The sequence below is a fragment of the Anguilla rostrata genome, chromosome 5 (assembly GCF_018555375.3).
Source record: "Anguilla rostrata isolate EN2019 chromosome 5, ASM1855537v3, whole genome shotgun sequence".
Classification (NCBI taxonomy): Eukaryota; Metazoa; Chordata; class Actinopteri; order Anguilliformes; family Anguillidae; genus Anguilla; species Anguilla rostrata.
In genome coordinates this window covers 49,076,762-49,104,454 of record NC_057937.1, presented here as the reverse complement: position 1 = coordinate 49,104,454, position 27,693 = coordinate 49,076,762, and the positions used below count along the sequence as shown (strand labels likewise).

The following is a 27,693-nucleotide window of genomic DNA, read 5'->3' as shown; positions in this document are numbered from 1 at the left end:
ATGCAGCTGTGTTGTGTATTTCATGAGCATAATGCAATCATATCAATCAAAGCCTCATCTATTTCCTCTTGTATGCCTGGTAAAGGGGAGCACATTGCAATTTTAAAATATTTTCACCATTTATTGGGCCATATTACAGGAGTATCTTTTAACTTTTTTGTAGCATTATGGAAAGGATATACTAAACACACACACACATACACTACATGGCCAAACGTATGTGGACTTCAAATTAGTGGGGCTACTTCAGCTGCACCCCTTGCTAACAGGTGTATAAAATCAAGCATACGGCCATGCAATCTCCATAGAATAAACACTGGCAGTAGAATGGGTCTTCCTGAAGTACTTCCTAAAGAATGGTGTGTAACTGCTTAGTTTGAACGAAAGACTGCACCCACACTGGCCGTTTTTGGATAATATTGAGGAACCCTGCTCTCTGACAAGGGTGTCCAATCTGCTCCGAAACGTACGGGTGAAGGTTTTTGTTTTGGCCCCGTGCTATGACACCTGATCAAATAAACTAACTAATCTTGTTCTTCATTCAAAATGTTGATAAGTAGAAACAGGTATCTTAGTGTCTCAGGTGTCTTTTGGAAAAGATAAGATACCCCTGCTCTATGTTATAACCATGCCAGATGCTAAGCACACTATATGTCTTAGGTCACGTGAACTTCATTTACCTCACCTAGTAGTTCCTTTTTAATTTATGTTTTACCATGTCTTAACCACCTCAGAATGAACTATTACATATTACATATATACATATTTCAGTATTTCTATTATTATTTAGTATTTCATATGTGCATGGAAAATGGAAAAATGGCATTCTATTGTGTCTCTTGCCACTGAATTGTGTACTCCATACAACAAATGTAAAGCAAAATATCAACCAAACAGAAGTTGTCATTCAATACTGATTTAACATTTATTACAAGCAAAAGGAAACAAATACTGGGAATTCTACAGTATCTGTTACTGAGAGCATTTTATTTTTACCAAATGATTTTATTTATTTATTTATTTTATTTTTTTTTAAAGAAAAACAAATGGTAACAACCCTAATACTGGCTGAGTGTGGGACATTGAGTGAATACACAGGAGACGTGTCCTTTCCTGGAGAGTTGTGCAACCTGCCTCTCAGCTCCCCTCCCCCCCCCACCCCCCCCCAACCCCCCCCCCCCCCCGACCCCTCCCCCTCCATGTGATGTTGCCCAAGAGTGACAGTCTTCATAGAAATGGGAGAGCAAAACAGCGAATCTCCCATTGCTGTGGTGGAGGGGTCACTGGTTATTGTCCCACTCTGACCTAATCATCTCCGGCGCACAGGCTGAGCAGAGCCCGCTGGTAGTCTCCTTTAGTGTGCTCCTGGAAGAAGGGAGAGTGGTGAAGAACACAGCGTCAGTGCCTAAAGACCAAACAGCTCAGGCGACTGTTATGGTTACCTAACTTCCACTCCACCGTTCACAGCTGTGAGTGACAGCGAGTGACACACAAATTTTGATCGAGCTGAGCAAATTGCTTCATGCCACCAACTATTCACCTGCAACAATATTAATGTATGGTTTTTAACTGTTTTTTTCAATGTATTTTTCACCATAAGTCTGGGGAGACATGCTTGCCCAAGGTAAATACGCAAAATCGTGTGTTTACTTTGTAGCTAGTGCGTGGGGAAAAATCCATTATGCAGGAATGTGACCTTTTCACTTAAACTCAGTGAAAATAAAATTGTTTATGTTGAGACCCTGGTTTCCTTAGAGATCAACTGGACACATGTTGCGACTTATTAATGTCAATCTTATGAATATGATTTCAAGTGTTATTTAACTGTATCTAACAAAAGGATGTTCAATTCATCCATCTCTGTATTAAATCAACCCAAGGTTTATCATCTGTCTTAGATTATGGTTTCTGTAGGTTATATCTGCTTCTCTACTAAGGCATCATTACTTTTTAATAAGTTATACTTGTTGTGAAATCAGATGATTATATGAAATGCACGCAGGGCTTCTGTCTAACAAGAATTGCTTAATTGATCAGTTGAAGTGAGTGGCCCTGTTTTGTAACAAGCATTGTGAGACACTCACTGCGATGGTCTGGTGCAGTGACTTTCCGTAATGCTTCTTAAACTCGGTACGGATCTTCATGAGGTCCACCTCGCAGCGAGATATCATGATCCGGGTCACCACCTTCTCCTTAGCACCTTTACTCTGAGCCAGAAAATGTAGGGGAGGAGAGAAAGACAGAGAGAGAAAGAGAAGGAACAACAACCCATGGTATTACACAGCGACCTCTGCCATCAGTGTTTCAACACTGTAAGTGCAGGTTAATGACCAGGTTAACAGCCCTAAGTGTTTAACAGCAGACAGACAGAGATACAGTCACAATGAACAAGATGCTTTATGGTCTGTGCATAATGCAGAGTAGACTTTGATTTGTTTGCTATACATTGTTCATTCCATTCCTTAGAAAGACAGTTTTTTCCAGTTCCATATGCATCTTTGTAAAACTAGTTTTACGAAAAAATTTGTTTTAAACTATCTACTTCTGTTCATTTCTGCTTAATTTTACAAAAGCAGACAGAAAACATGCTTGTTGTCAATGTACTTTTGAGCTACATACAACTTTTTGGTCTGAACAGGATCTTAGTTCCGCTCCAATGCTTTGATGTGCTTTTCCCTACATCAAAATACGTTTTAAGAATAAAATGAGGATCGTTTGAAATTACCTTCATGGCATTGCATAATCTGGTCGCAAAGTACAGCTGTTTGTTTTCAAAGCAATCAACTGGAAGGAGAAACAGAAAAGAGAATTAAAAGAGGGAGAAACACGGACAGAGATGCAGAAAGAGAAAGGAGACAATTAGTATTGTTGTATTTTCTATGCATGATCCTTGGCAGTTCTCCATGTGTTTATTACAGAAATCGGAGATTCTGGGCAGGGGGTATGGCTTTGTTCCAAATCATTATCTTTTTTGTGACCCTTGAACTTCATGATTGCTTCTCTTGCAACATATTGCAGTTATGTTCAACAATAAATGAATGAACTGCTAACAGGAACGAGGCAGGAAGAATTGGCCAGGCCTCCACTCAGCTCATTCAGTTCGAATCAGGGCATTGAGATTGAGGCATCCATTCAAAATGACGAAATGTTTTTGTCAGTCTTAACAGGGTGAGAGCGCTATCAAACTGCTACTGTTGCTTAAAAAGGAGACGTATGCACTGCACATGTGCACGCGTTAACACACATGTGTGCGCACACACACGGACGCAAGCATGCGCACAAACACACACACGCACACGCACACACACACGTACGCGCACAAAGGAGCAGTACAGAATGTATCAAGTACAGACAGGACAGTCCTGTGTGATACTGCGACCATCTGGAGTACACATTTTTTTTACGAAACCAGTAAAGTGGATAAGATAAGTTAAGATAAAATTTATTCATCCCCAGGTGAGAAAATTTGGGTGTTACCGCAGCAGATATAACAACATATCACACATAGACATATAAAGGAAAGCATTCATAAAGTGCTTTTAGGATACAGCGAGAGAGTTTCAATACCTAGAGTAAGGAAGGATTTTTCCAGGTCCCCTTTCACTTCCTTGTGGATGCTCTCCTGCATGTTGTATGGGCTGTAGCTCTTGTACCTCTCAAACACTAGGGAAACACCAGACAGTCATAACGATCGCTTAAACAGTATTTTGCATTTTACCCATTCACACAAATAGTTTATTTTGAAGCAATTCAGTACTTGGCTGGAGGGTGTAACTGCAATGCCCTACCAAGGGCCTGATGCTTTCTGGCTGTGCTCTCTTGTCAGCTGTTTGAATGAACAGCTAGCAGCCTGCACTACCACTGTAGTGATGGATTAGAAGGATAGTATAAAAGGTCTAACCTCAACCTGCTGCTTCTCTAAGGCAGAGGACCACAAACGTGTTCAGCTCAACACCCTATAAAATGCTGATCTTTTCACTGAAGATCCCCAACTCTACAAAAAGTTAACATTTGATATCTTTCTACAGCACCCATAATTGGTTGAAATTCAATGGCATTTCAGTACATTGACACTTACACAATATACAGTAATACACACATAGTATACACCGTCAAGTCATTCATATTATACACATGTAATCAAATACAATTATCATAATATTGCAAATGACATATAGATAATTTCTTATAAACCAGGTTCATTTTATCTCCGATTTAAAATGAAATTTATGAGAAATAAACTAATCTTTCTTTCAAAGGGAAATATTTTTTCCTGGGATCACTCATTGTGATTCCAGTTTGGGAACATCCGTGATAATGGACTGCAATGCACCTTTCTGCAGGTGGGGGACGCTCCTCTCTGACATGATGGAGATCCACGTGGCCACATCAGTTCCTTTCCTCTTGACACCGGCTTCATATAGGGCCTGAAGGGGGTGGGCATATCAGGGCACGTGGGTGAGCGGCACAAGGGATTACAGCATGCAGATAACACTGTAGCAGTTCCAAAGGAGCCTATGGGACAGATATGGTTTATTGCTCCTCGCGTGCTAAAGGTATTGCCCCTAGCTCGGTATTTACGTCTTGTCACATCAACGAGGTGCCGTAATAATATTTCACATGGTCACCAAGCATCAACAAACTACGCATCAATCTACAATTATGTTTGTATTGACTGTATATTTGCTTATGAAGTTAACTTATCCAGGATGACAACTTCAGACTCACTCTTGCATCCGCGTCAATCTTCTCATAGTCCACCATGCTGCCGGGCACTGACCTCTTTGTCTGTGGAGGGAAGGATCCAGTGTAAGGTTAACACCGCAGTCCAGGAGGACGTGACTAAATGTGCCCATCTCTGTTCACCTGCCTACCTCACCTGTACAAGGGCCAGCAGCAGTTTGCAGAAGTCTCCGGAGGTGTCTCCAGCCACATCTTTCTCCAGGTCTTTCTTGAACACTGCGGAGCAGAAGCAGGGATAATAATATAATATAATAAATGCCTGAAGACAGATGTTTTTTCTGACTGCGGACATCGGCTGATGTTCTCGACTCACACTCCTTGTAGACTCGTTTGATCTCCACCAGTTCTTCATTGCTGCGAGAGCAGACGATTTCGATTAAACTTTCTTCATCAGTCCCTAAACCCTGTTGAGAGACATTTTATATGTAATTTTATATGATAAACGTACACATAGTGATACAATAACATCTGCAAAAATAATCCTGCCATGCTAATGATCAGAAACTTCTTTATTTTCACGTTCTACTTGAGGCCACTCAGAAATGTGCTTCCTCAGCCCTCCAGCAGAGGGCAGCAGAGATATTCTATACCAGTGGTTCTCAACCTTTTTGCCCCCAAGGCACCCCGTGTCCATGGAAAATATTCCAGGACCCCCCTCCCCCCTCAAGCTTATTCCAATTAACCCCATAAAAATTTGGCATTTTTGTAATCCTCAAATATTTACAAAGCAAAATAACTATTTTTCCTTTTCCCCATTCATAGCAAAAAAATGAGTCTACAGAAAGTAAAAAGGTAATATTTTATATACTATTCATTTCTTGCTTTGTATTATTTGTTTAGCTAAATAATTACTCATGTCTTCATGTTTTGTGATTGAAGCTTTCAATAAAGTTCTATCATCTCAGGGCCCCCCTGGCAGCCCCCCCCCCCCGGCAGCACCCTAGGGCCCCATTTTGGGCCCCGGCCCCCCTGTTGAGAACCACTGTTATATAGTCTTCTCTTTGTACTGTGCATGACCAATGAAGTCATCTTTCCCATTTTTGTGTCATGTGATAACTTAGCATTCAATACTTAAAATGAGCAATTCTGCACAGTCAGGGAATCAAGAGCGTCCGTGTTCCTCACCTTCATAGAAGCCTTGAGCTCCGAGGCATCATACTGGGCGGTACTCTTCATCAGACCCAGAATCACAGTCTCCAGGGAGCCAGACAATGCCCCCTTCAGAGCTGTGATCATATCCTGTGATCAAAACACAATTTGCAGCTCGGTCAAAACCAGATCCAGGGAACACACAGACTTTATGTCCCGCATTTTTTCACACAAGGAATTCTCTCTCAGTGCAGTCTTAGCAAGGCATAATCTCATCAACCATAAATCCCAACACATACAGATTACAGATATATTCTTTATGGAATATATAACTGTTGAATCAATCATGTAAAATATATTATGCAACGAGTCATTTAATAAGTGCTTTGCTTTTAAACATTAACAGTGTGCAAGTGTATGATGCTGTGGCATTCTAACCTTCTTAGCTCTCCTCTCATAGGCAAAGGCAATATCCCGTCTCTGAGAGTAGCTGCGTCTGGTTAAGATGTCGATGATGGTCTGCTCATCTACACCTGGAAATGATTATGTATCAGTCAGAGCTAATCTCAGAATCATCCCCTCTGGGGCAAAACAGCAGTACAGGCAGCCTTTCCAAACTATTCAGCACTGTTGTTACATTTAAGACAGAAGCAATTAAAGAAGAAATTCTGAAGAGCAGTTATTAAATCAAAAATGTCAAGGTCACAGTAAATTAACACTCAAAAACTTCAAGCTGGAACTGTGGAATTACATTCCAGCACCGCAACAAACCATGGTGGGTGACTGCACACTGGGAAGCCCCACTAGCTATAATTAAGCGCAAATGTTTTTCCTTTAAATTCAAGAAAATCTGCATGTCTGCATGGAAATTTTGCAAGCCTGTGGCCTGGACTAGGTCATTGGTAAGGGAAACCGCCCACTGCTGAGGTCTGAACACAGCCAGGAAGCTGACTCATGTGTCCCAGCTCCGCTCAGGCAAGTCGGTTTCCAGTCGGACCTCAAAACATGGAAACAGCTGCAGTAAAAATTCCCTGAACACTTTAAACTGATTTAACTTCTTTAACCCATTAAATGTCCTGAACTTGTTTCACTTTAAATTAAACATCTGCACACGATTCTCCTTATCCTTTGTTCACTACATTCATATGACCATGCTCATCATTTTCCAGGATAAGGAAAAAAGATTTAAAAGTTAAAGGTGCAGTATGTAAGTTTGAAAATCAAGCAAGAGAAATCAAGAAAAAAAAAAAAAAAGCATTCCACCGCCTCCCCTCAGCTCTCCCTCCAAAGCCCCTCCCCCCAAACACATGCATGTGCACTGCCTCACTGAGAACTGGAGAGAGAGGACATATCTGTGTGATTTGTTCAATCATAATCAGTCAGAAGTCGCTATGGCCAATTTCATATAAATCAATGTTTATGTCAAAACATTTTTCACAGAACAATATCTTGGCTTTCATAATCAGATTTTTTTAAATAATTAATTTTAATTTATTGATATCGGTCAGGATGTGAAGGAAATTTAACCAAATATAAACAAAAGGGTACACTTGCATACTAAACCTTTAAGGTCCATTGGAAGAATAACTGCATTAACTGTACAAATTACTATAAAAACTATATACAACATACTGTATATTACTGTATATAAGAATTGCTGTATTAACTGTACAGATTACTAAGTACTGTATACAACATACCGTATATTCCTGTATACAAAAATACTGTAAATATACAGAATTACTGTAAAGTATATGCACTTTTGGCTCAAAGTTATGGTAATAATCTGAATCCAGTGAGTGCTTGGTAGAGCTGTGATTCACGGACAGCCACATATTTCGGTCTTACCCTTTGTTTTTATAGCAGTCTCGATTCTGGCAGCATCTTTTTCAGGATCAAAGTCAGCAAAGGGAACCACAGTCGGGTATTTGGGCTCACTTTCCTGTGAGATTAAGAGGTTTCAACACCGGGGGCACAGTCAAAGGGTAGAACATCACAAAACATTTCAGGGAATACAGTGTGAAGTCCAGATATTATTTAAAATACAGACTCCACTTCCCATCAAACACTTTGCACAATGTTCATTGAGCCATTCACCTCGTATTCATATTTAAAAAATGGGCAGAGGGGGCGTTTTACCTGTCATTTTGTGACATCTACTTATTTATACAAACAGAAAAGGTTGAGAAATTGTTGGGACCTTTTTGTGACATTGCTCATCTTTGTTTCAATTCGACACTAATAGCATATCTATTAAATGGAAATATACATCTAAGATAGAACTATTGCGATGTGCTGTGTGGGGCCCTACCGCCTACCACCCCCTGGTGGTCATTTGTCACAACAGATTGCCATTGCATCCGTGGATGGCTTCAGACTACATTGTATGGGGTTGCTAAGGTATGTATTAAGCATCAGTTGAACTTCTAGGATACCATTTGTGTATTTCTGATGTGTTTGTTTAGCCATGTGTGTTTGTTTACTCATGGGTGGGACCATTTGGGAGGAGTTCAGCAGCGAGGTGGAGACCACGCCCATACAATCCTGAGGTTTTTCTCAATACGGATTTTATGCCGGATTTGGAACAAGTGTCATTACAGTTATTGACATTACTTTGAATAGATATTTTGTGGATGTGATAATTTATGGCTATTTCAACTATTTTCAGCCACTTTTACAATCCCTTTAAGTGCTTTTGCTCCCAAAATTTGCCAAGTCTTACTTCTTAGTTTTCATTATGAACTTTTAATTAGTTTTGTTTGTTTTCTTTTTTATTGCAGCCTTTCTTGAGTGCAAGTCATTGCAATACTTTGTTCAGCATTTTCTTTTCCTTCTTGTCATTTTCAGTTTCAAGCACAGCAACCTTAGCATACGGCAAGGCACTTCACAAATGAATGATACATTTATACATGGGTCCTATGAGACTGGGCTTGTCCTGAGCTCATCCATCTGCAGAGGGGTGTAACTTTTCAACACAAGAGTCAGACAAACAGCTCCAGTGTCCAGCTATGCAAGCACTGTGTGAAAGTTTAATCATGTGGAAGAATGAAGCAGCTGTGACTGCAGGCTACTCACCCCACCAAAATTCAGGGTAAGTTGGCCCAAGAATTCAGATACCAGTGCCATTATGACCTTCATGTAAAGAGAAAAAAGGGGGAAAAAAAGCTTTAGATAAGCAGGCAATATAGACCGACAGTGTTTGTTAGGCTCCATGACAACCGAATCTGTGATTTTGAATCCTGCTATGAAGCATAATTGCCATTACGCAACTTTGGCAATGTTCTCATGCCTCTTTCATTATTTAGATTTGAGTGAGATAACATTAAGGGGGGAAATATGCCAAGGTTTAAACGATTAATTAATAACGATGCTTACAGTGTAGCCAGTGTGATTCTGTGAGGAAATTGAACAGGGAATGTATTTAGCTTGACATAGAACAAATGTGTTAAATTTTACACTGACCCAAAAGCTGATGTGTGCTTGATTAATTTGTCATTTTTTGTGAAGGTGATATAGCAATAGTTATCATTATCATTTTCATTATCAATATCATTTTCACCCAGGAAACCCAATAATGTAAAGTTACAGTAAGCATTGATTTCATGTAAAATCTTAATTATAAGCAGAACCAGTTTTGTTTTTAAGAGTACAGCCTTGGTATTGTAGGTAGAGTTTAAGCATAGGCTTGCTAATTCCTGATTTAGCAAAAGCTTAAAATAAATTATATAAAAAAACATTAGTATTGCTGAAAGTGTTCACTACCACCAAGCGACCATCTAAGACGGTTTCCCGAGAAACGAGGAAGAACCACACCCTCATATGCCCAATATAGAAAGCATGATGAATAGCACATGAATCACATATCCCGTACTATCAGGGGCATGAAGGAACCACATACTGCGTCTATAATTTTCTTCATTTTTCCAATACACCATTGCGTAAAAAGGCAATGATTAGAGATTAGCAACAGCCAGTGATTGCGTTCCAAAACCAAACATCAATAAACAACTAAAGCACTGCAATTATGCAGAGCTCCACAAAGCCTTTGATGAGACTTGGTGGATGGTATAATTTTAAATAAACTGTCTGGTTAGAACTCACACAGACTCGTTGCTCAGACAACACCCAGGAACTCAAAAAAATAAAAAATAAAAATCAGGGCCACTCCAAAGAATGGTGCGAAATCCAATTATCACCATCACACAGATATCAGTTTCTTTTCAAACAGGGAATCAATTAGGACAGTTGAATAACTGGGTTACATTTGAAAAATCACAGGGCAAAGTGTAATCTGTACACTTTGCACAAACATATTGGTTATTTGTATGAAAATGTTGCAGGACCCAGAGAAGTCCTTTGACCACTGCTGACCTCATTGTACACTTCCAGCTGCATTCCAACTTAGCAATACTGCTCTGAGGCAGATTGTTCAATCCTAAAGCAATCCCCAAACTGACCCACACCTTTAACTTCAGTAAGTCCTCAACAAGTGCTATAGCAAGATAAAGTAGGGTTCAGACTTACCTCAGTTAAGTGAGACAGTTCCTGCACAGGGTAACTTTGTGCTGTGAGGACAGGAGGTGGGTGTGGTGTTTAAATACCAGAGACAGTATGCCAGCATGCTTTGTGTTCCAGACCACACCCCTGCACACAGCAGCCCCTCCAGTCCCAGTCTCCACCCACTGCAGCAAGTCCAGTGTGTTCTCATATACCCTCTGCTAAATCTTTCTTACAGAGGAACCACTTGGGAATAATGGTGGATCATTGGAACCCAGAAGATCATGTTGCAGATGGACAGAATGATTCAGCAGGAATAAATCTGCGGTCTACTCATGCTAACTTTGCTAACACCAGGAACGTTCGGTGTTAATTTTTAACAGAAATTGGGACAGCGCCATGTTAATCCAGTTGGACCCTGGCATGGACTAAAGAAGCATCGCAGGGGAGAACAATGGGCCAACTGAGTTTCTCTTGGGGATTAATTCCTTCTGAATGACTGATACAAGACCTCACTTTTCCTTTTTTTGAAAAGCCATTTTAAGAGTCTGCATACAAGAACTTAACTGAAGAATAGCCCTTGGGTCTCACACATTAATTGAACACCATGTGATGCTAAGGAATAGCACAGGACAACACAACAAGCCCATTCAGCTGGCTGAGAGGGGTGGAGTGCTGCTGGGTTTCTCACTGTGTGATGGGGTAAATGTCATTAAAGGGACCTCTTCCAAATGGAGTCCAAACGATCCTAACTGAACACCCAGCCTCCACACACGGTCAAACCACAGCAGGAGAAATGACCCCTGGCCTGGGTCCTCTCCACCAACAACTCCTGCATTTCCTAAGGTAAATCACAAAATTAGCAGGGAAGCATACTTTTGTTTTGATGCTACAAGATGCTATAGTATATCAGACACTTGGCATCAATTTCGAATTTAAAACAATAACACCACGCAGGTCCTATACCTTGTTTTTAAAATCCCTGTTTGTCATGCCAATTTTAATGAGACACTATAACCAAAGATTTCCCATCAAATGTGACAAATGTGAAGCAATTATTTTGACCGTTGTGGCATGGCTCGGTTTGTGGGAGTTCAGGGCAATCGAAGGACCACGCCCACTGGTTAAGTGGCCACACGCACCTGGAGTGTATTACCAATTAGTCCGGGTATTTAAAGTGTACTCTTTCCTCAGGAGGTGGCTGTGACCGGGGAAATCCTAGCTCGAGAAAGAGAAAGAAACAGCTGCACCAACGAGGAGCTGGAAAGCTGCAGTGGGCTGCTTGTTTGATTTGTCTGTTATTTTAGTTTGTTGTGTTCCTTTGTCGTTTTTACCTGGATCCCGTAAGGGTGAAGGGCAAAGACGTTTTGTTTTGTTTCCGTTCTAAAGGATCACTCTCTCTCTCTCTCTCTACTAAGCATTTAAATAAAGTTCCGGAATTCCCGTATCTCCCCGGGTCCAACTCTTCTGTCAACAAAAGCGGTGTGTCGCAATCCCAGATATCAGTGCACATTCAAACTGAAAACAAAATGTTAACATTAAAAATCTACTAATCTGGTCTCTCCACCATAGCCTCTCAGACCAAAACTGTGCTGCATATACCTTCCTCATGTCAAGCACTCATAATGCGTGTGAGGGGTCTCATGATCTAAGGATGGTAAAGTCATGCAAAGCATTGTAAGCTTGTCATTACCATCAACCAACCCTCTCCTATGTAACAGGAGTCTTTGTCTCCATCAAACTCTGAACCCTGAAACAAACTTAAAACCTCAGTTTGCATTATGAAATCCCAAGTATGAATGAGAGATTGCACGTTTGGGTTTGTGTTGTTCTCCATATGGTGGCGGGAAAAATTGTTGGCGGGCCATTTTAAATACAAATGCAAAAACAAAAGTTTAATAATTTAACAAAATCCAGAATTGACATAACAAACCTTTGAATATGGAGGAAATGTCCGATATATTTTACATTATTAAGCTTCAACCCTTAAAGGGAGACAAAATCAATACACTTTAAAATGCACAGCATTTTATAAAAAAAAGAAAATACCTACAGCGGGGGGAAAGCATCACTGATTTAGAAATGAGTTTTTAAATAGCTGCATGCCAGTCTCCACCGACTTGGCACACGCAGCAGATGAGGAAAATGGACGCCTGTTCATTCAGCCGTGTCCCGTGCGCGCGGAGTCTCCCCGCCGCTCGGTCTCTCGTGTTCTGTGCTCGGCTTAGTTGGGCTTGTCGTTTCCTCTCCTTCGCACCGCTTCATCCACCCCGCCGCTCCCTCCCCTTTTCGTCCTGGTGACCACGGGTCTCGTCCTGTTCGCCTGTAAAGAGAGGGGGCAGAAGACGCCGTCAAAATGAGACACCACCGCACAGACACTAAGGAACATCTTAAAGCTCTCCAAACAAAGAACCAATACAACAGTTGCGCACTACCTGCCAGTGTTAATTGTGGACTGAGACTCATACGATTCTGAACGTTGCCAAGTCAAATGTTATTTGTGGGCTCTGGAACCTGGGGACAGCATTTAAATTCAGGGATAGTTTAGCAGCATTTTACAGTACAGGGCCTGACTAACAGCAATGCAGTTTGCCCTCGGCTCTGAATAACAAATCGGCTACAACAGTTTTTATTTTGGGCTACTTAACATCAAGAAACCGACAGCCACCGAAAACCAACAGTGCGAACGCAGAGTGGACCATTTGTCCATAGAGAGAGGAGAAATGGGAGCGTCCATGCTTTCATACCCTACACTGACAATTAAGAGCCATGCTGCAGACACAGGGCCTCTTGGAATAGTTTGTGGAATGTCTCACTGTTTCCACGCTGACTCAGACAGAGGTTATCCTGGGCTGTGGTGACTGACTAAGTCTGGGAACGCCCACATCTCCTGCTTTGTAAATCACAGGGCTAGACAATCACTGGGCTACAGGGGCTTAGGAAACATAAACTGTGCTTGCAGGGTCTCCAATTCAAAGTAATCAGAACAGACATGCCTACGCCTGAAACATTTCCATACAGCACTTTTACAAAGAGCAAATTCCCATTGTTCATCCTTGCATTGTAATGTAATGTAATGTAATGCATTGTATTTCTATTCATTGAAGAAAAATACAAATGAACTTCTTTGGAATTTCAGGTGGAATCCTCCCCCTCCCAAAAAAATATTAAATAAATAATAAATAGACAACTGGCAGCCATTTGGAAAATTAAAGTCCAGGGCACGGTTTTGTATCAAGCGCAGTTTGTCAGAGCAGCTGAACAGTACGGCCAGTTGAACTGGTATCAAGTGCCTGTTCGATAAGTTTCACATCCACAGGTCAGTTTGCAGCTCCCTCTCCCATCCCAGTATTGTTAGACAGAAGGGTCCTTACATATACTTTAACTAATTCCTTGCACATATACTTTAACCTATTCCTTTTTCTATGTAACAATCCAAACCCGATTACTCACTGGTCTGTGCTGCTGTACACTATGACCTGGTACCATCTCACCGAGAGTTTTTACACTCCTCCACAGACATCCAATGCCTTGAATCTGGAAGGAGTGCACATTCTCTGGCACATTCTAGGTTACAGGTCACTGCAGAAATTAATGCTCGGCAGTACTATGAATAAACCAAGCAAAAATGCTATCAAACTATCCTTGCTGGTGAAGAACGCATGTACTGATTAATAACTGATTGCTATGCAGAAGCACACAGGTGGGTGAGTCTCCAGGGGGCTGTGTGCACCAGCTGTTGTGCACCTGTACCACCAGATGAATGTTATTGTCTGCTGTACTGTAAATGTAATGCTCTTAGAGAGCAGGCATATAATAACAATAATATTAATAATAATAATTAAACAGCGTATCTACAATTATATTTATGAACATACATTTCATACCACAAATTTAGCATAGCCAATATTATTTTAAGACTATGCACAAACTGATGTAAACTCTTGACCATATCACATGGAAGTCATTCAAGGGTTTTATGTGCAGCTGGTGCAACCAGCCCCATGTGACATGGATATTTTGAGAATGTGCTTTGCAAAAAAAAAAAAAAAACTTAAATCTGAGGAACAGTTGCGAAATGCGTGCAGTCCTCCTCTGAATCCCTGAAGTAGTAGTTTGGGTTTTTATCAAAGTAACCAGAACATGGCAATGGATAATCTGAGTCTCACAGTCTCAATCATGGACAGGGCACAACTGCTACTAGCTCGTATTCATCTTTCTATCAGCAGTTTGAGATCAGATAACCGAGGAGTGTTCGAAGCTATGCTGGAGGAAGTGAAATTGAGAAATTTGGTTCATATTCGTTCTAGTTTTACTGTGTGTGGGAGAGGTGTAAAAATCTTCGCTCGAAAATATCCATGTCTCATTAATTTTATGTTTAGTCATTCTTAACATCAAATATTTCACAACACTATGACTAACTAGAATGTAACAATTAGATCACACGTCTAGGCTCAACAATAGGCCTACACTGTAGAATTAGGCCTTGTTGCTACGCAACAAAATAATCAATGAAATGATGACCCATCAACTGGAAGGGGGCTCTGTTTGGCTTGCGCTGTTACGTAATAAATAAATACATTTGTCAATGCGTCATGAAATGTATCATATTCCATCTAAATGCGTGTAACAAATAGTGGATGATTTAATGCTTGCTTTAACCGCTGACCACACCTTACAAATACCGTTTTTCTACCTTAAAAAGAAAACAACTCCATACAACACATTATCTGTGCAAACATTGTCTTGTGTTTCAGATACACCCCTACTCACCACAGTATTGTGGAGAGGGTACTTACTGCATGGTATTGAAGGCATTACACATTTACCCCTTTTGTCCCTTTCAGTCATGAGCAAATATTCCATCTCTTAAGTACCATACTGTATCTGGAAGGGCTCCTGAGTCATCCTGTCATGTAAGTGAACATTTGGGCCATCCCCTTTACCTGGAAAGCTGGCCTTGGTGGGAAGGTGCATGGGACGCGGTTGTACTTGATGTGGTAAGGGAGCATGTGGGTGGGGTCCAAAGGCACCCAGGGGATAGGGGCGTGGGGCGGGGCCTGAGGCAGGTGGGCGTGGGCCTGGTGCAGGTCATAGGTCGCCCGCGTTGTCGACGTTCCCTCGCACGCTTTCAGGATGGTGACAAAAGACTCCCCCGCTTTGTGGCACAGCAGGTACCTCCCCTCCTGCAAACTAGACACCAGGCACACTTCAATAGTGGCGATGAAAAGTCTTAAGCTACCAGATTTTTTCCAGTCCGTCACAAATAAATAAGAAATTCCTCTTTATTGAAAAACAGAACTGTTGATATAAAATTCAAGCCAAACACAGTATTACAATATTAAAAGACTGGCTGCCAGACTGAGAATTCCTTCCTCCATTAATCATACTAAAATTTAATATCATAACTATCCACATTACACCACCATCTAAGTATAAACCCAAACATTCAAAACTGGAACCAAGAGAAGCTGGTACTCACCCAGAAACCTTTTTGATCAAATGGTGGAGGATATTTAGTGGCCTGGCAGGGCTGTAGACCAGATCACAAAAAGATCACAGTTAACCAAAGACACAGAAACAAACTGATGAGCTAAAAGTCTGACGCAAGAGTCCTGTAATTCTGTAGGAAAAAGCTCAGATCAAAAACACATTATTGTGGCTGTCTGAAAAGAGCCCTGTAAGATGGTTGTATGAAAGAGGGGGGGAACGTGCAAGTCAAAATCGGTCTGTTGCAGATGTAGCGTAGCCCTGTGAAATGAAGGCTTAAGGCAGGTTGGAGATGCATGAGAAGACGGGGGGGGGGGGGGGGAGTCAGCCAGAGACCCCTCGGGCACAGGCATGTCCGCAGCGATACTCACACAAAACCACAGGAGGCCTTGGCCATCTTCTCAGGCGAGAGCTCCTCCGTCTTGAACAGCATCGACGTGAGCGGGTCGATGTGCCCTGTGGGGGGTGGACGGCAGGCGACGCATCAGAGACAAGGAGGGGCCACACCGAGTGCGGGGTGCTCAGGAGGGACACTGCCTGAGCACAGCAAGTCCCTCATGCTCATACTTCCTTGATTTGGGTACAAGTCACCCACTGACAAACTGGGGTCTGAAAATGCACCATTTGCTGTCAGTTTACCACACTCGTGTGACTGGGTGATTGTTCTGAATGTCTGTGCCATCACAGTAGTTCGTGATGGAAGCAGTTATAACTGTACTGACTGTTGGGATTTATTTTTGTTAATGACTTCACAGATCAGTCAGAGATCAGAGTGGGCCTCCTGCAGCTTTGAGGCCAGCTAACTGCTAAATACCGATTTACTTCAGTCAATAGCCAATCAGCACTCCTGTACAAATATCATGCCAGATAGCAAATGACACATTCCTAGCAGTATACATCTGCAGAACACTGGCCATGTTCCAACATCACAGCATTACAAAGACAATATTATGTCTTTGCAGCAAGTAAAGTTTGTATGCACACTTAAAGAAAAAATGGCACTGCAAATTCTTCTATTACAAAAAAAGTAATGGTTACCAGCAAGGAATTATTATTTTTACAGTTATACTGAAACAATAGATACTGAAGGAATTCAGGAACTCCTGCAAAGAGTTCCTAGGAATTCCCCTGGTTTCCTAACCACAACTCTGCTGTGCTTTCCATGGAACACAGCCAATGCAACACTCCCCTTGCGAACAATGGCTCTTTGAGGATGGCAACCGTCTGGAGCATACACACGTTTATCATACGAACGAGTCTTGGGAGGACACTAAATCAGCGAGACTTGCAGGGACCCTAGGTGAACCTTCATTTCACCTAGGATAGGACACTGAAAAAACAATCATAAGAAACTGATGCATTTCATCAGTGAATGAACCACTGGGTGAGAGAGTCATTTTGATGGTTCACATGACCACATTCTTCTATACACATTATTCAAGACTGGTGAGTAAGAATGAAAAAATATGGGAGAAAGTATTTGTTTGGACACCTTGAGCATTTAGAGATACTTACAGCCTGGGGAAAAGGCCAGGGCCCTGTATCACAAATCAGGATTCCAGAGTTAGCTGGATAACTGCACTGAGAACAACCCGGAACCCTCCACAATCTGGAATATGGTCTTAAGAAAAAAAAGAGCTGGTCTAGGTTTTACTCAGTGCAGTTATCCAGCTAACTCAGTAATCTTGCTTTGTGATACTGGCCCCAGGTGTTCAGTGTAGCCCACTTAACACATTCCCCAGGGTTTCAAATACTAATGTCTAATAACCAAAACACAGGCTATTGAGCTCTATTTCATTCCATGTTAAAGAACTGCTGACATAGCCAAATAATCACCTGCTCTGTCTCGTCCCGAGATGGTACTAGGTCATCTTCTAGAACAGTGGTAACCAACCCTTTTCCTGGAGATCTACCATCCAGTAGGTTTCCATTCTAACCCTAACAAAGCACACCTTATTCAACAGCTAGATATCTTGTTGAGCTGCTAATTAGTAGAGTCAGGTGTGCCAAATTAGGGTAGAAATGAAAACCTACAGGATGGTAGATCTCCAGGAACAGGGTTGGTTACCACCGTTCTAGAACAACCCAATCCCATTCCCGGCAAAGTTAATCCGTCCCACGCACGCAACTTGAAGGATCATTACAACACTCTGAAGGAATGCATTGATGAACACACTCTCCTTTTCACTCCCAGATCCACCCTACTGAGCAAACAGCCAAAGTTTTGGGTCCCATGGAGTCTCAGTCACACTGCAGGGCTCTTCGGTTAGCAGGGATAACAGACAGGCAGGTTAGGGACATGCACGCACACATGCGCACACACGCCAGGGTTTGGAGCCAAGAGGGAGTATCCTCATATGAACCTTAGAAAGCAGTAAATGGCAGTGGGAAGCAAAGCCTCCAAGGGTTGGTTTAACTGGGTGGAGTAACCACATGCTGTCGAGCAGGACACTTGCAGTAAGCTAAACAAGAGTAACATCTGGGACATAGCTACTTATCTGATTCTGAAGACTCATCTCTTCAGACTATACCTGGACTAACTACCACCACTCTGTATATCTCATTCTCGTTACATGTTCCCCCATCCCAGCCCTTTTTGGAATTTGTATTTGTCCTAATACTGTAGCTTGTTCTTCTGCCTAGTAGGCTTTGCGGAGGTTAGGTCAGAATAGTGTTCACTGTGTGAACTAAACTGTGTTCTTGACTAGAATTAGCTGTACAAAATAAGTATTTCATCTTATTGAACCTGTGTTTTGTAGTTGTCCATGATCTTGAAATGCACTTTTTGTACATCGCTTATAAAAGCGATAAAAGCGTCTGCCAAATAAATGTAATGTAATGATTCCGAGAAGGAACACTGGATCAGGTACTACTGCATTACCCACCCAATTACCAAAGGCCAAAAACCTGTACAATTCCCCACTTTTTTTGTTGCAATGAGTCAGATCCTGAAATGACTGTATGAAGCCATGAAAGAAAAGACTAATCTACCCAGTTTTTCAGAAAGAGGGAACTCCGAATTACAAATGTGGGTAATACACAGCCATCAGCGATAACTCATTTCCCATGGACACGGTGGTACGGTAGGCACGGCAACGCAGCAAACAAACTCCAAACAGCGAGTCATCCAAGACTGAAAACGGTTCAGGGCTAGGGGGACTGGGTTAAGTTCTGGCCACAAGACTTTGCTACCATTTCATTTTTCATTTTCAGATTTGATTTATGAGCATAAATGTTTGAAACCGTTGAGTGAAGTGAAACAGCCTCGGTGTGTGGAGAAATCAGGGAATGTTACTGGTGTCACTGAGGGGGATGAGACAACAGGATAGGGTTGGTAGATTGTAAGGCTGCTATCTTGTAAAACACCATTGTGTGTTTTTTTTTAAATTATTATTTTTTTTTTTAAATCACATGAAAAGCCTGATATAATATTGAGAGCTTGAACTGCATGGGACAGAGATGATTGGGTACTGAACTTCTAATTTTTTAGCATGCTTTTTCATTTGCTAATCTTACTGAAATCTTGTTTTGCATTTGTTTTATGATGCGTTCGTATTCTTAAGTTTTTTTAAATCCTACTACTGCCAGGAAGAATTATTCCACTTGGTTGTAAAATAAAATAGTATGGCATGACAGAATAAACAAAATTTAAAAACTGAATGATTATTGATTTAGTTTTAAAATGATTATTTATAGGCTTGGCATTTCCAATTAGTTACAATCAACACCATTTTCAACTGGTTTCCACTACCTTTTAATGCGTTCAAGACTCAAGTATTAAAACCATGTAAAGCTAACAGGAACATTGACTAATCAGTGCCCCCTAGTGAACAAAATGCGTATTAGATGAAACATGCAATGAAAAACTGTTTTGTTGGCTGTTACACACAAGCATATAAACCCTTCAGGAGCATGGGACAGTATTTTACTTGAAATAAAATAAAAACAAATTGGGTAATTGAAACTGAATATGTTTTTGGAGGAAAAAATAATGAAAAAAAAAAAAAACTTTCCTTTACAATAAAAATACTGAAACATGTTCACGGTAACTGAAAGCATGACCAACTCACCTATATATGAGACAGTGCTGGAGTGCAGCAGCCTCTCAGCCCATAACTGACACACTTCACTCTTAGTGAGGCGCTCTATGCCATAACACAGCTGGTACTGTAACTTTGGCAAAAAGTGTACAGGAAGAACCTGAAGAGAAAAAAAAAGTTTAAAATATTAGAACTTCTTCATACTGTCCCATTACATTACAGGCATTTAGCAAATGCTCTTATCCAGAGCGACTTACAAAACTTTTTACATAGCATTTACATTGCATCCATTTTTATACAGCTAGATATATACTGAAGCAGCGCAGGTTAAGTACCTTGTTCAAGGGTACAACGGCAGTGTCCTATCCAGGAATCAAACCTATGAACCTTTCAGTTACAAGCCCAGTTCCTTACACACTAAGCTACACTGTCCCCTAAGTTACCATTACTCAATATATGAAGTGCGCCAAAAATAATTGTTCAAGTCCACCTTTGATGGGACTTTGATGAGTTTTTTTTTTAAATTTTTTAACTACATTCACAATTCAGTGTAATTCTTTGTTGTAAGCCCCAATTTGTCCCACAAAACACTGTTCCCACTGAATTATCTACAGTGTGGAATCCACTGAATGATCAACTGGAGGTCTGAGAGAGCGTACGCTGGACAGAAACACCAACCTCTGACACATTCTCATTCATCTTCCACCGGGCCAGAGGCACACTGCTGCGCACCATGAGGAGCACGTCCTTCAGGCTGTACAGGCGATACAGCAGGTTCCCCTCCTCCGGGCACGCATAGTCCAGCTTATCCTCCTCACTGAGCATCAGCTCTTCTGACAGGAGTTCTGCACGAGGACACATTACACAAGACTCACCATTTCCGCATTATATACAGCACGTACTGACCAGCATTACAGCACCCCTTAACACACCATTACATACAACACACAGTGAATCATCTATACAATTACACAACAAACAATCCTATACAAGAAAACCAAGATATCTGATGCTTATTATTCTTGTATATTGATTTAGCTTTGCCAGCGCTAGCATATTAAACAATATAATCAACATACATAAAATTAGGGATGCATGATAATATTGTGGCGGTATAGGACTAATGGCAAGATCATGGCAGTCATGGACTTAGACCTGACGAGCACTTACTCTTGCGCTCTGCAGTGTTCTGGTTGTTATCTGGACTAGGGGCAGCTGAAGCCGAACAGACGGAGGCCCCCTGGACCGGGCCCTGATTGGCCTCCAGGTAGGACGACACGCACGTCTTCACCAGGGACTGCGAGTGACTCTGAGCAGGGTGGGCGGAGCTACCCGGGGTGGCCCCGCGTGGGGGGGAGGGCACGGGGTCCTGGGCGGGGCTGGGGCTGGGCTTCAGCAGAGCGCTCTGCATGCGCAGGATCTGCCCCAGCTGGTCGCAGTCCTGCGGCGCCCTGGGGGCGGCTCTCCTGCCGGCCCTCCTGGCCTTCTCGCCGGTGGCGGGCGAGGCGTCGCTGGACCCGGCCCGACCGCTCGGTTCTGGGGAGGGGGACCTCGGGGTGTCCGAGGCGGGGGGATTCAGCGGGTCAGGGACGCCGTCCGATGAGCGCGAGCTGGGGGCGTGGAGGGTGGAATCGGGGGGAGGAGCAGGCTCTTTCGTGGCAGACGTGCTCGGGGGCTTGGGCCTGGCCGTTTCCGAGGAGCTGCTTCTGGGAGAGGGCGGGGCGTCGATCACCAGCCGCTCCTCGTCCGAATCGCCAGAGGCGGAGCGGTCTGAGGGACACTCCACAGGAGGCTCGCCTTTCAGCCTCTTTCTTGGCAGGGGTCCTTCTTGGGGCGGGCTTTTGACCGCAGCAAGTGCCGATTTCACAGCACTCCCAGACGGGTTTGGTTCCTTCAGGCTCTTGGCTGTTGATTCGCCGAAGGTCTCTAGGTCTGTGAGGTCTACGTCCGAGTCAATGCTGTCATTGGCAAAAGAAATCACACTTCTTTGGCTCTCTTCGACTCTTGGCCTTTCACCCTGAGGTAATGCAACCTAGAAAGGTATTCAATCCTAAGCATATTGTTCTATATGCACAGTTGCCATTCAAATCTAATTTACATTTTCCACGACTACCTACCACCATTTTAAAACATACACGATTGTCACACACTTGCTGTGAAATATTCAGAAAGGAGTTATGAGCCACATTTTTAAATATTGTATCTGAAAAGTCATACTCTATACTCTTCAGTGATCAATCACATTTGGAAGTTGACTTAACGTACACACCAGTGAACTGACCATATGTTAGCACTCTCAGCAAGAACAGATAGGAACATCAAGTTAGTTACTTAGCAACAATTTTTCCATTACATTTCAGGAAGAGTGGGCTATTTTATCAATTTCCATGATTTTCTAGATATACAAAGAATATTATGAATATCATATTTTCACATTTTTTTAAATGACCTTAACTGGCCTGTAAAAAATTGAGGGTCCCAATCTGTGAAATCATGAAACTGTTTTAAAACGTGTCCCCTACACTGAAGCAAAACGCACCGTGGAATCCGATGTCGATCTGTCCAACAGGAGCTCCAGCACGTTCTTCGGGAAGGGCCGCCTCAGTGCCAGTTTGATGCTCTCCTCGTGGAAGAGACGGATCTTCTCCCTCACGGTCATCTCCGTTTCCACCAGAGGTGAATCAATGTACACCTCTTTCTTGGGATCTGGAAGGCAAAAAGACGACACTTTGCATATTCAAAAATGAAGTCAGTCAACATGTGCAGAAAAATGCTGTACATGCTCTGTCAGAGCACTGTTTTCTATGCCCCTGTGTACCGGTGTAGGAACACAATCAAGACAGACACTCATAATTAAGAAATGTTTCTAAAATCAAATGTTTCTATTGCAAGAGTGCCTGTTCCTCAAGGTTATGGCAGAAAGTATGTTAGGACTGAAAGGGTGTGCATAACACCGAACAGGTGCTACTTTTATTTTCAGTTCCAATGCAGCAAGAGAGGATTTTTTTCAGTGGCCAGGTCCTCTAGTCTTGTTAACATTACAATTCACCCTAAGAGTTTGTTTCATTTATCCAAGAGGTCCCTGAACGAAATCTATTCAAGTTGCACAATTTATAAAGGGAACATCCTCATTGGAAAGGCCACAGCTCCATGTCTTCTCCTGCCACACCCACTATACCTTTCCCAGTTGTCATCTTCACCCAGACAGGAATCTCCCACTGCTCACTGTATTCTGGGCCGTGGTTGTTGAGAAGTCTGTGAAAAGCCTGGCTGGTCATACAAACATGTGGTTCATATCTTGCGTATAGTTTCTCTGCGTTCAGGTCATTACTGATGCTCTGCAAAGACACGGGATGTACACGTAAATTAAAGCATAAGTAGGACCAAGTACAGGACGCACACCTGACATATCTAAGCAGAATTTATATTTTTGTGCTCCACCAGTGATGACCATGTAACTGGTGGAGAAACCATGTAATGCTAATGACTGAATAACAAGAACCTATCAAAAGACTTGCCCTCCACAGCAGTGATACTAATAAAAAAAGAATCACATTTCCCTTTGCACTTCTAGCAAAAAAATGGACCTTTCTACATAGAAAAATTTCATGATTTGAACAGGGGCACATCCAGAACAACCTTTAATAAACAGTTGACTGCAACTCAATTTTACAAAATCATAGTCAGAACAAGCACGAAACCATCCAGACCCACGGCGCAAGTTGGCAAACTATATTTTTTGGTTGATTTTACGCGCTCATATATGGCAGTTGGTTGAAAGTAGACACTTCATGCTACAATCATGATAACGGCAATGACTGTGCTGTGAGGTTTAGGTAGCAAACAAGGCTGAATCCTTTTGACGTAATTTACATATAAACTATACGCTGAGATTGCCTAGTTTCACTCACTGTGGCCAAGCGGAATCGATAACGTTTAAGAAAATATATATAATGTTAAAAGATTGAGTTCAATCTTCTACTGGGAGTTTTGTCGTTTATTGAGGGTGTGACAGAAAATTTTGGTGCCCCTGACTGTAATCGAATGTTTTTCACATGTTTTAACGTGTGACCAAAGGGCAACATAGCTCAGGAGGTAAGACCGATTGTCTGGCAGTCGGAGGGTTGCCGGTTCAAACCCCGCCCTGGGCATGTCGAAGTGTCCTTGAGCAAGACACCTAACCCCTAACTGCTCTGGCGAATGAGAGGCATCAATTGTAAAGCGCTTTGGATAAAAGCGCTATATAAATGCAGTCCATTTACAATCCGGCCAAGTTATGTTGAACTCTATCCTTTTTCCGAATGAAATAAGCTTCTGAGCTTCTCAAACAATTTTTGTAATACATCAGCACTGTTTTTGTACAGTGATTTCATTTGTAATACCTTGGTCTACTAGGGCCATGTGATGTTGTGTCAAGTAAGAATTCTGGAAATGCAAAAGACAGGCCCAAGTGAAATGCTTACTGTGTGTATCCAACTTGATTTCTTCACTGGTGGAGTCTCTGATGACACTGGCTCAAAATCTTCTGCTAACTGAACATTTTTTGGTAGCTTTTTAGAAGGAAGTGCCACCATCATCACATTTCCCTGCAAAAGGCAAAAAAGGAGAAAGAAACAACTTGTCAGAATTGTAATAGTATGCAATTGAGCAACAAAGAAGCGCGCTGAACTTTTCATACAAATTTTTTAATAAAACCAATCAAAGCTGTGAGAGGCACCCTCGCACCTTACCAAAGTCAACAGTTGTTTCTCAAGGTAGAGGGACAGGCCAGGGTTGAATTTGCCCCCTGTTATGCTGGTCATTTCATGGATGAGATAGAGCTGTGGGTAATTCTTCACCATTTCGAGGCTGGCTCTGAGACACTCCTGATAAATGCATAAGTGGTAGAGATTCATTGCTTGAATATGACTGAGACCAATGACTTCATACTTCATACATTCAAAACTTTGTACAATATTGCAGAAGGGTGGTCATGGGGAAAGCAAAGTTCACAGCTAGTATAAAGGCTCAAGGTACCCTCAAAGCACACACTACCATGACTCTTTAGAAAAAGTGAACCACATTTCCTAACAGTACATGCATTGAAACATTCCTGAAGGAACAGGGTGATGCCGCACCTCGGAGTACCGAGCTGCTCCTTTGGACATGTAGTTGTATTCATCGGCAAAAATCTTTGCCACATCTTGCAGGTACTTCATGAACTCGGATGTTTCATTGTTCACACGTTCTTGCAATTGCTGGAAAATACGGATTAATGAGCTTTCAAATACACTGTTGGCATTATAGACAGTTTAACTCTAGGGAGACCACAAAGCCTTGGAACTGCCCACTGAAACCAACATAAACCCCATGTGACTTAAGTAATGTTTCCTTGATAATATTCTGTTGATTATATTATTTCCTATTAAGGGAAGAGTGTGAAAAGATATTTTACAATTTTCAGAAATACACAAACAGTCAATATTTTTGACACGTCATAGCACAGAAATCTCTGGCCTAAATTAGACGCCATTGTGTTTAAACAAAGATTCCATTATATTAATGGATCGACTGAATTGGCCAAGACTTAATCTGTGTGGAGTCTCTCCTTTCATATTTACTTCATGTAAAGAGATGGATCTTACTCACTGAAAAATTCACATCTGGAATAGTGTCTAGAGACAACTGTTGCTTCAGCCATCGCATGTATAAGACCTGCTCTTTGAATGTCATGCTGGAAAGGCGGGGGAAAGGCACTTTGGGCTCTGGCAAAACTTGTTTTGCATGAGTGGTAGTCTTCTCTAGCTCCACCGAGGGATTGCAGTCTGGTTTATTGTGGACGTTTTCTACTTTGGGCTCTGGTTTTACTTCAGCCTTTACTGGAGAACTTTAAGTGAAGAAAAAGAAAAAAAAAAAACAGAATGATATATTTACCGGCATGCTAGTTTTCAAAAAAAAAGAAAAAAAAAAAAAAAAAAAAAAAGAAGCACAGCACAGGACCCATGAAGAAACAAATGGGACTACGTGTTGTTTTAGACAACGAATCCTCAGTGAGTGCACATCAGTCTACGTACTGATAATAATATTACGCCAAAATCCTTGTTGTACTTTTTCTTTTCTTTTTTAAAAACTGCATTCATCCAGGTTTAATACTGAAATGTAAGCTGAAGCAAAAAAGCCATTTCATTTTAAATTATCAAAACTTAAAAGTTCTCCGTTAAGTTTTACTCGTGCATGCAAGCGGTCCAAATTGCAATATTCACTATGTTTGGGCATCAGGGCTGACATTTGCATGTCTAAACACTTGGGTGCACAACTACGCCACGTGCGTTAGCCAATCGCTACATACACTATATGGCCAAAATGTGCACATCACACATGTGGGCAGCTCTAGCAGAGAGAAATTTGATGAACTGACTTGTTAGAAAGGTGGCATCCTATGACAGTGTCACGTTGAAAGTCAGTACAACCCATTCTACTGCCAATGGTGATTGCATGGGTGTAGCTTGATTTTAAACAACTGTAAGCAATGGGTGTGGCTGAAGTAGCCAAACCCACTAATTAGAACGGGTGTCCACATACGTTCGGCCATATAGTGTACACTGCCGAACCACTTGTGATAAACTCGTTTGTTAGCTACAGATGCACTAGGCAGCACGTACCGAATTTGTGCTATCGCACATAGTTCTTTCATGGTGGGTGCCAAAGAGTACTTATCATACAGGTCTCGAGGAAAGCCAACGGTGCCACCGTACTGGAGATCCTCCCTGTTAACAGAATGAGCATCTCAGTTTTCAAGATAACATTGGCAGTGATTTTGCAATTAATCATTTAAAATTTTTTTTAAAAAAACCCCAACAGCTGAATCTCTTCTAACGCCAGTAGATTTAGTTAAGGCGAGCTGTCTTAACTAACGTTAGCTATAACTTATATTCTTTGGATCACAGAATGTTTAGAATCGCTGAGAAATAACTACTGCTTCTGATAGATGATAGAAGCCCTGTATTAAGCACTTCCAAGCGTTCGAAAACTTCCAATCCTAGCGACCAATACGCTTACTCTAAGTACCTACTCCAAAACGGCATGTACACCATGCCATCGAGTTCCCACTAGCAACTGGCTAACTCATTTACAGATACCAACCGAGCTAGCCTACTATATGCACATTTGCTAAGCAGACATCTACTCATCCATCAATACTGGTTGTGAAACGCAAACAAAGACTATACTGATTTTTTAAAATGATTATTTATTTCAACTGTTTCAATCATCTACGTACCATTTCAACTCCATCCCATCACTGATTGAGCCAATATCAGGTAGGTAAGCTTCAAAAATGCATGAACGTATTTATTGCGTCGCCACCTGTGCTACGTTTTTCATCTTCCCCCAGGAAACAAGACCTCGCTTGCAATACTGTGCTTTTTTCTCAACCCATGAAATGTTTTCAATGTTGAAATTATTTAACTCAGCAAAAACACATTTTCAACGCACAAAAATGCCAAGTTATTCACGAATACAAAGCACAATGTCTATAAGGCATTAAATACAACTTTTTATGAAAATGCAATTTTTGTGGGTTGAATATGTGCTTCTGATGCGATATCATTTCTTTTTTAAACTGTGTTTGTTATTCAGAAACTGATAATAATATGTAAATGTACGGGCCACACATAAATAGCCTACATGCAAACACATTCTATCTCAAAGAAACACATAGGCGTGGTCTAGTTATTTTCCTTCACAATGAATACGAATACAATTAAATGAAAGTGTTTGGCTTATTATAAAATTAATTGCGGTAACTATTTTAATGAGTTGTATGAGCTACTAGACCAACTAATTATTTGTATAG

The 27,693-nt window shown here is 41.6% G+C and overlaps 2 protein-coding genes and 1 long non-coding RNA gene across 4 annotated transcripts; 1 reads left to right on the top strand and 2 right to left on the bottom strand.

The window, feature by feature from the left end:
- Positions 1 to 900: 900 nt before the first annotated feature.
- Positions 901 to 10,498, bottom strand: LOC135255518 (annexin A2-A-like). Its single transcript, XM_064336801.1, has 13 exons — positions 10,357 to 10,498; positions 8,908 to 8,964; positions 7,681 to 7,774; positions 6,271 to 6,365; positions 5,869 to 5,982; positions 5,057 to 5,147; positions 4,880 to 4,959; positions 4,729 to 4,788; positions 4,334 to 4,427; positions 3,568 to 3,663; positions 2,726 to 2,784; positions 2,085 to 2,207; positions 901 to 1,365 (listed from the first exon to the last, which is right to left on the bottom strand). The coding sequence occupies exons 2-13, from the start codon at positions 8,956 to 8,958 to the stop codon at positions 1,306 to 1,308; spliced, it is 1,017 nt and encodes a 338-aa protein (XP_064192871.1). The 5' UTR covers positions 8,959 to 8,964; positions 10,357 to 10,498; the 3' UTR covers positions 901 to 1,305.
- LOC135255519 (uncharacterized) lies at positions 10,480 to 11,776 on the top strand. Its single transcript, XR_010330179.1, has 2 exons — positions 10,480 to 11,175; positions 11,524 to 11,776. It is a non-coding gene; the product is annotated as an uncharacterized LOC135255519 (long non-coding RNA).
- A 420-nt stretch (positions 11,777 to 12,196) lies between these two features.
- Positions 12,197 to 27,254, bottom strand: ice2 (interactor of little elongator complex ELL subunit 2). Of its 2 annotated transcripts, none has more exons than XM_064336799.1 (15): positions 27,118 to 27,254; positions 26,501 to 26,605; positions 25,488 to 25,725; positions 24,977 to 25,096; positions 24,590 to 24,724; positions 24,323 to 24,445; positions 23,038 to 23,197; positions 22,399 to 22,565; positions 21,030 to 21,891; positions 20,538 to 20,704; positions 19,890 to 20,019; positions 16,191 to 16,275; positions 15,812 to 15,862; positions 15,276 to 15,522; positions 12,197 to 12,652 (listed from the first exon to the last, which is right to left on the bottom strand). In XM_064336799.1, the coding sequence occupies exons 1-15, from the start codon at positions 27,129 to 27,131 to the stop codon at positions 12,554 to 12,556; spliced, it is 2,703 nt and encodes a 900-aa protein (XP_064192869.1). In that variant the 5' UTR covers positions 27,132 to 27,254; the 3' UTR covers positions 12,197 to 12,553. The 2 variants fall into 2 exon arrangements, with proteins under 2 accessions (XP_064192869.1, XP_064192870.1); XM_064336800.1 differs by having other exon boundaries at positions 21,030 to 21,876.
- Positions 27,255 to 27,693: the final 439 nt, after the last annotated feature.

Coding starts and splice junctions, on each gene's coding strand:
- ice2 (XM_064336799.1), bottom strand. Junction 22,566..23,037: donor GAAGATGACAACTGGGAAAG/GTATAGTGGGTG, acceptor TTTGCCTTCCAG/ATCCCAAGAAAGAGGTGTAC. Junction 21,892..22,398: donor GATCGACATCGGATTCCACG/GTGCGTTTTGCT, acceptor ATACCTTTCTAG/GTTGCATTACCTCAGGGTGA.
- LOC135255518 (XM_064336801.1), bottom strand. CDS start 8,958: ATGGCACTGGTATCTGAATTCTTGGGCCAACTTACCCTGAATTTTGGT. Junction 4,789..4,879: donor TGCTGCTGGCCCTTGTACAG/GTGAGGTAGGCA, acceptor TTCCCTCCACAG/ACAAAGAGGTCAGTGCCCGG. Junction 2,208..2,725: donor GATTATGCAATGCCATGAAG/GTAATTTCAAAC, acceptor TTTCTGGCTCAG/AGTAAAGGTGCTAAGGAGAA.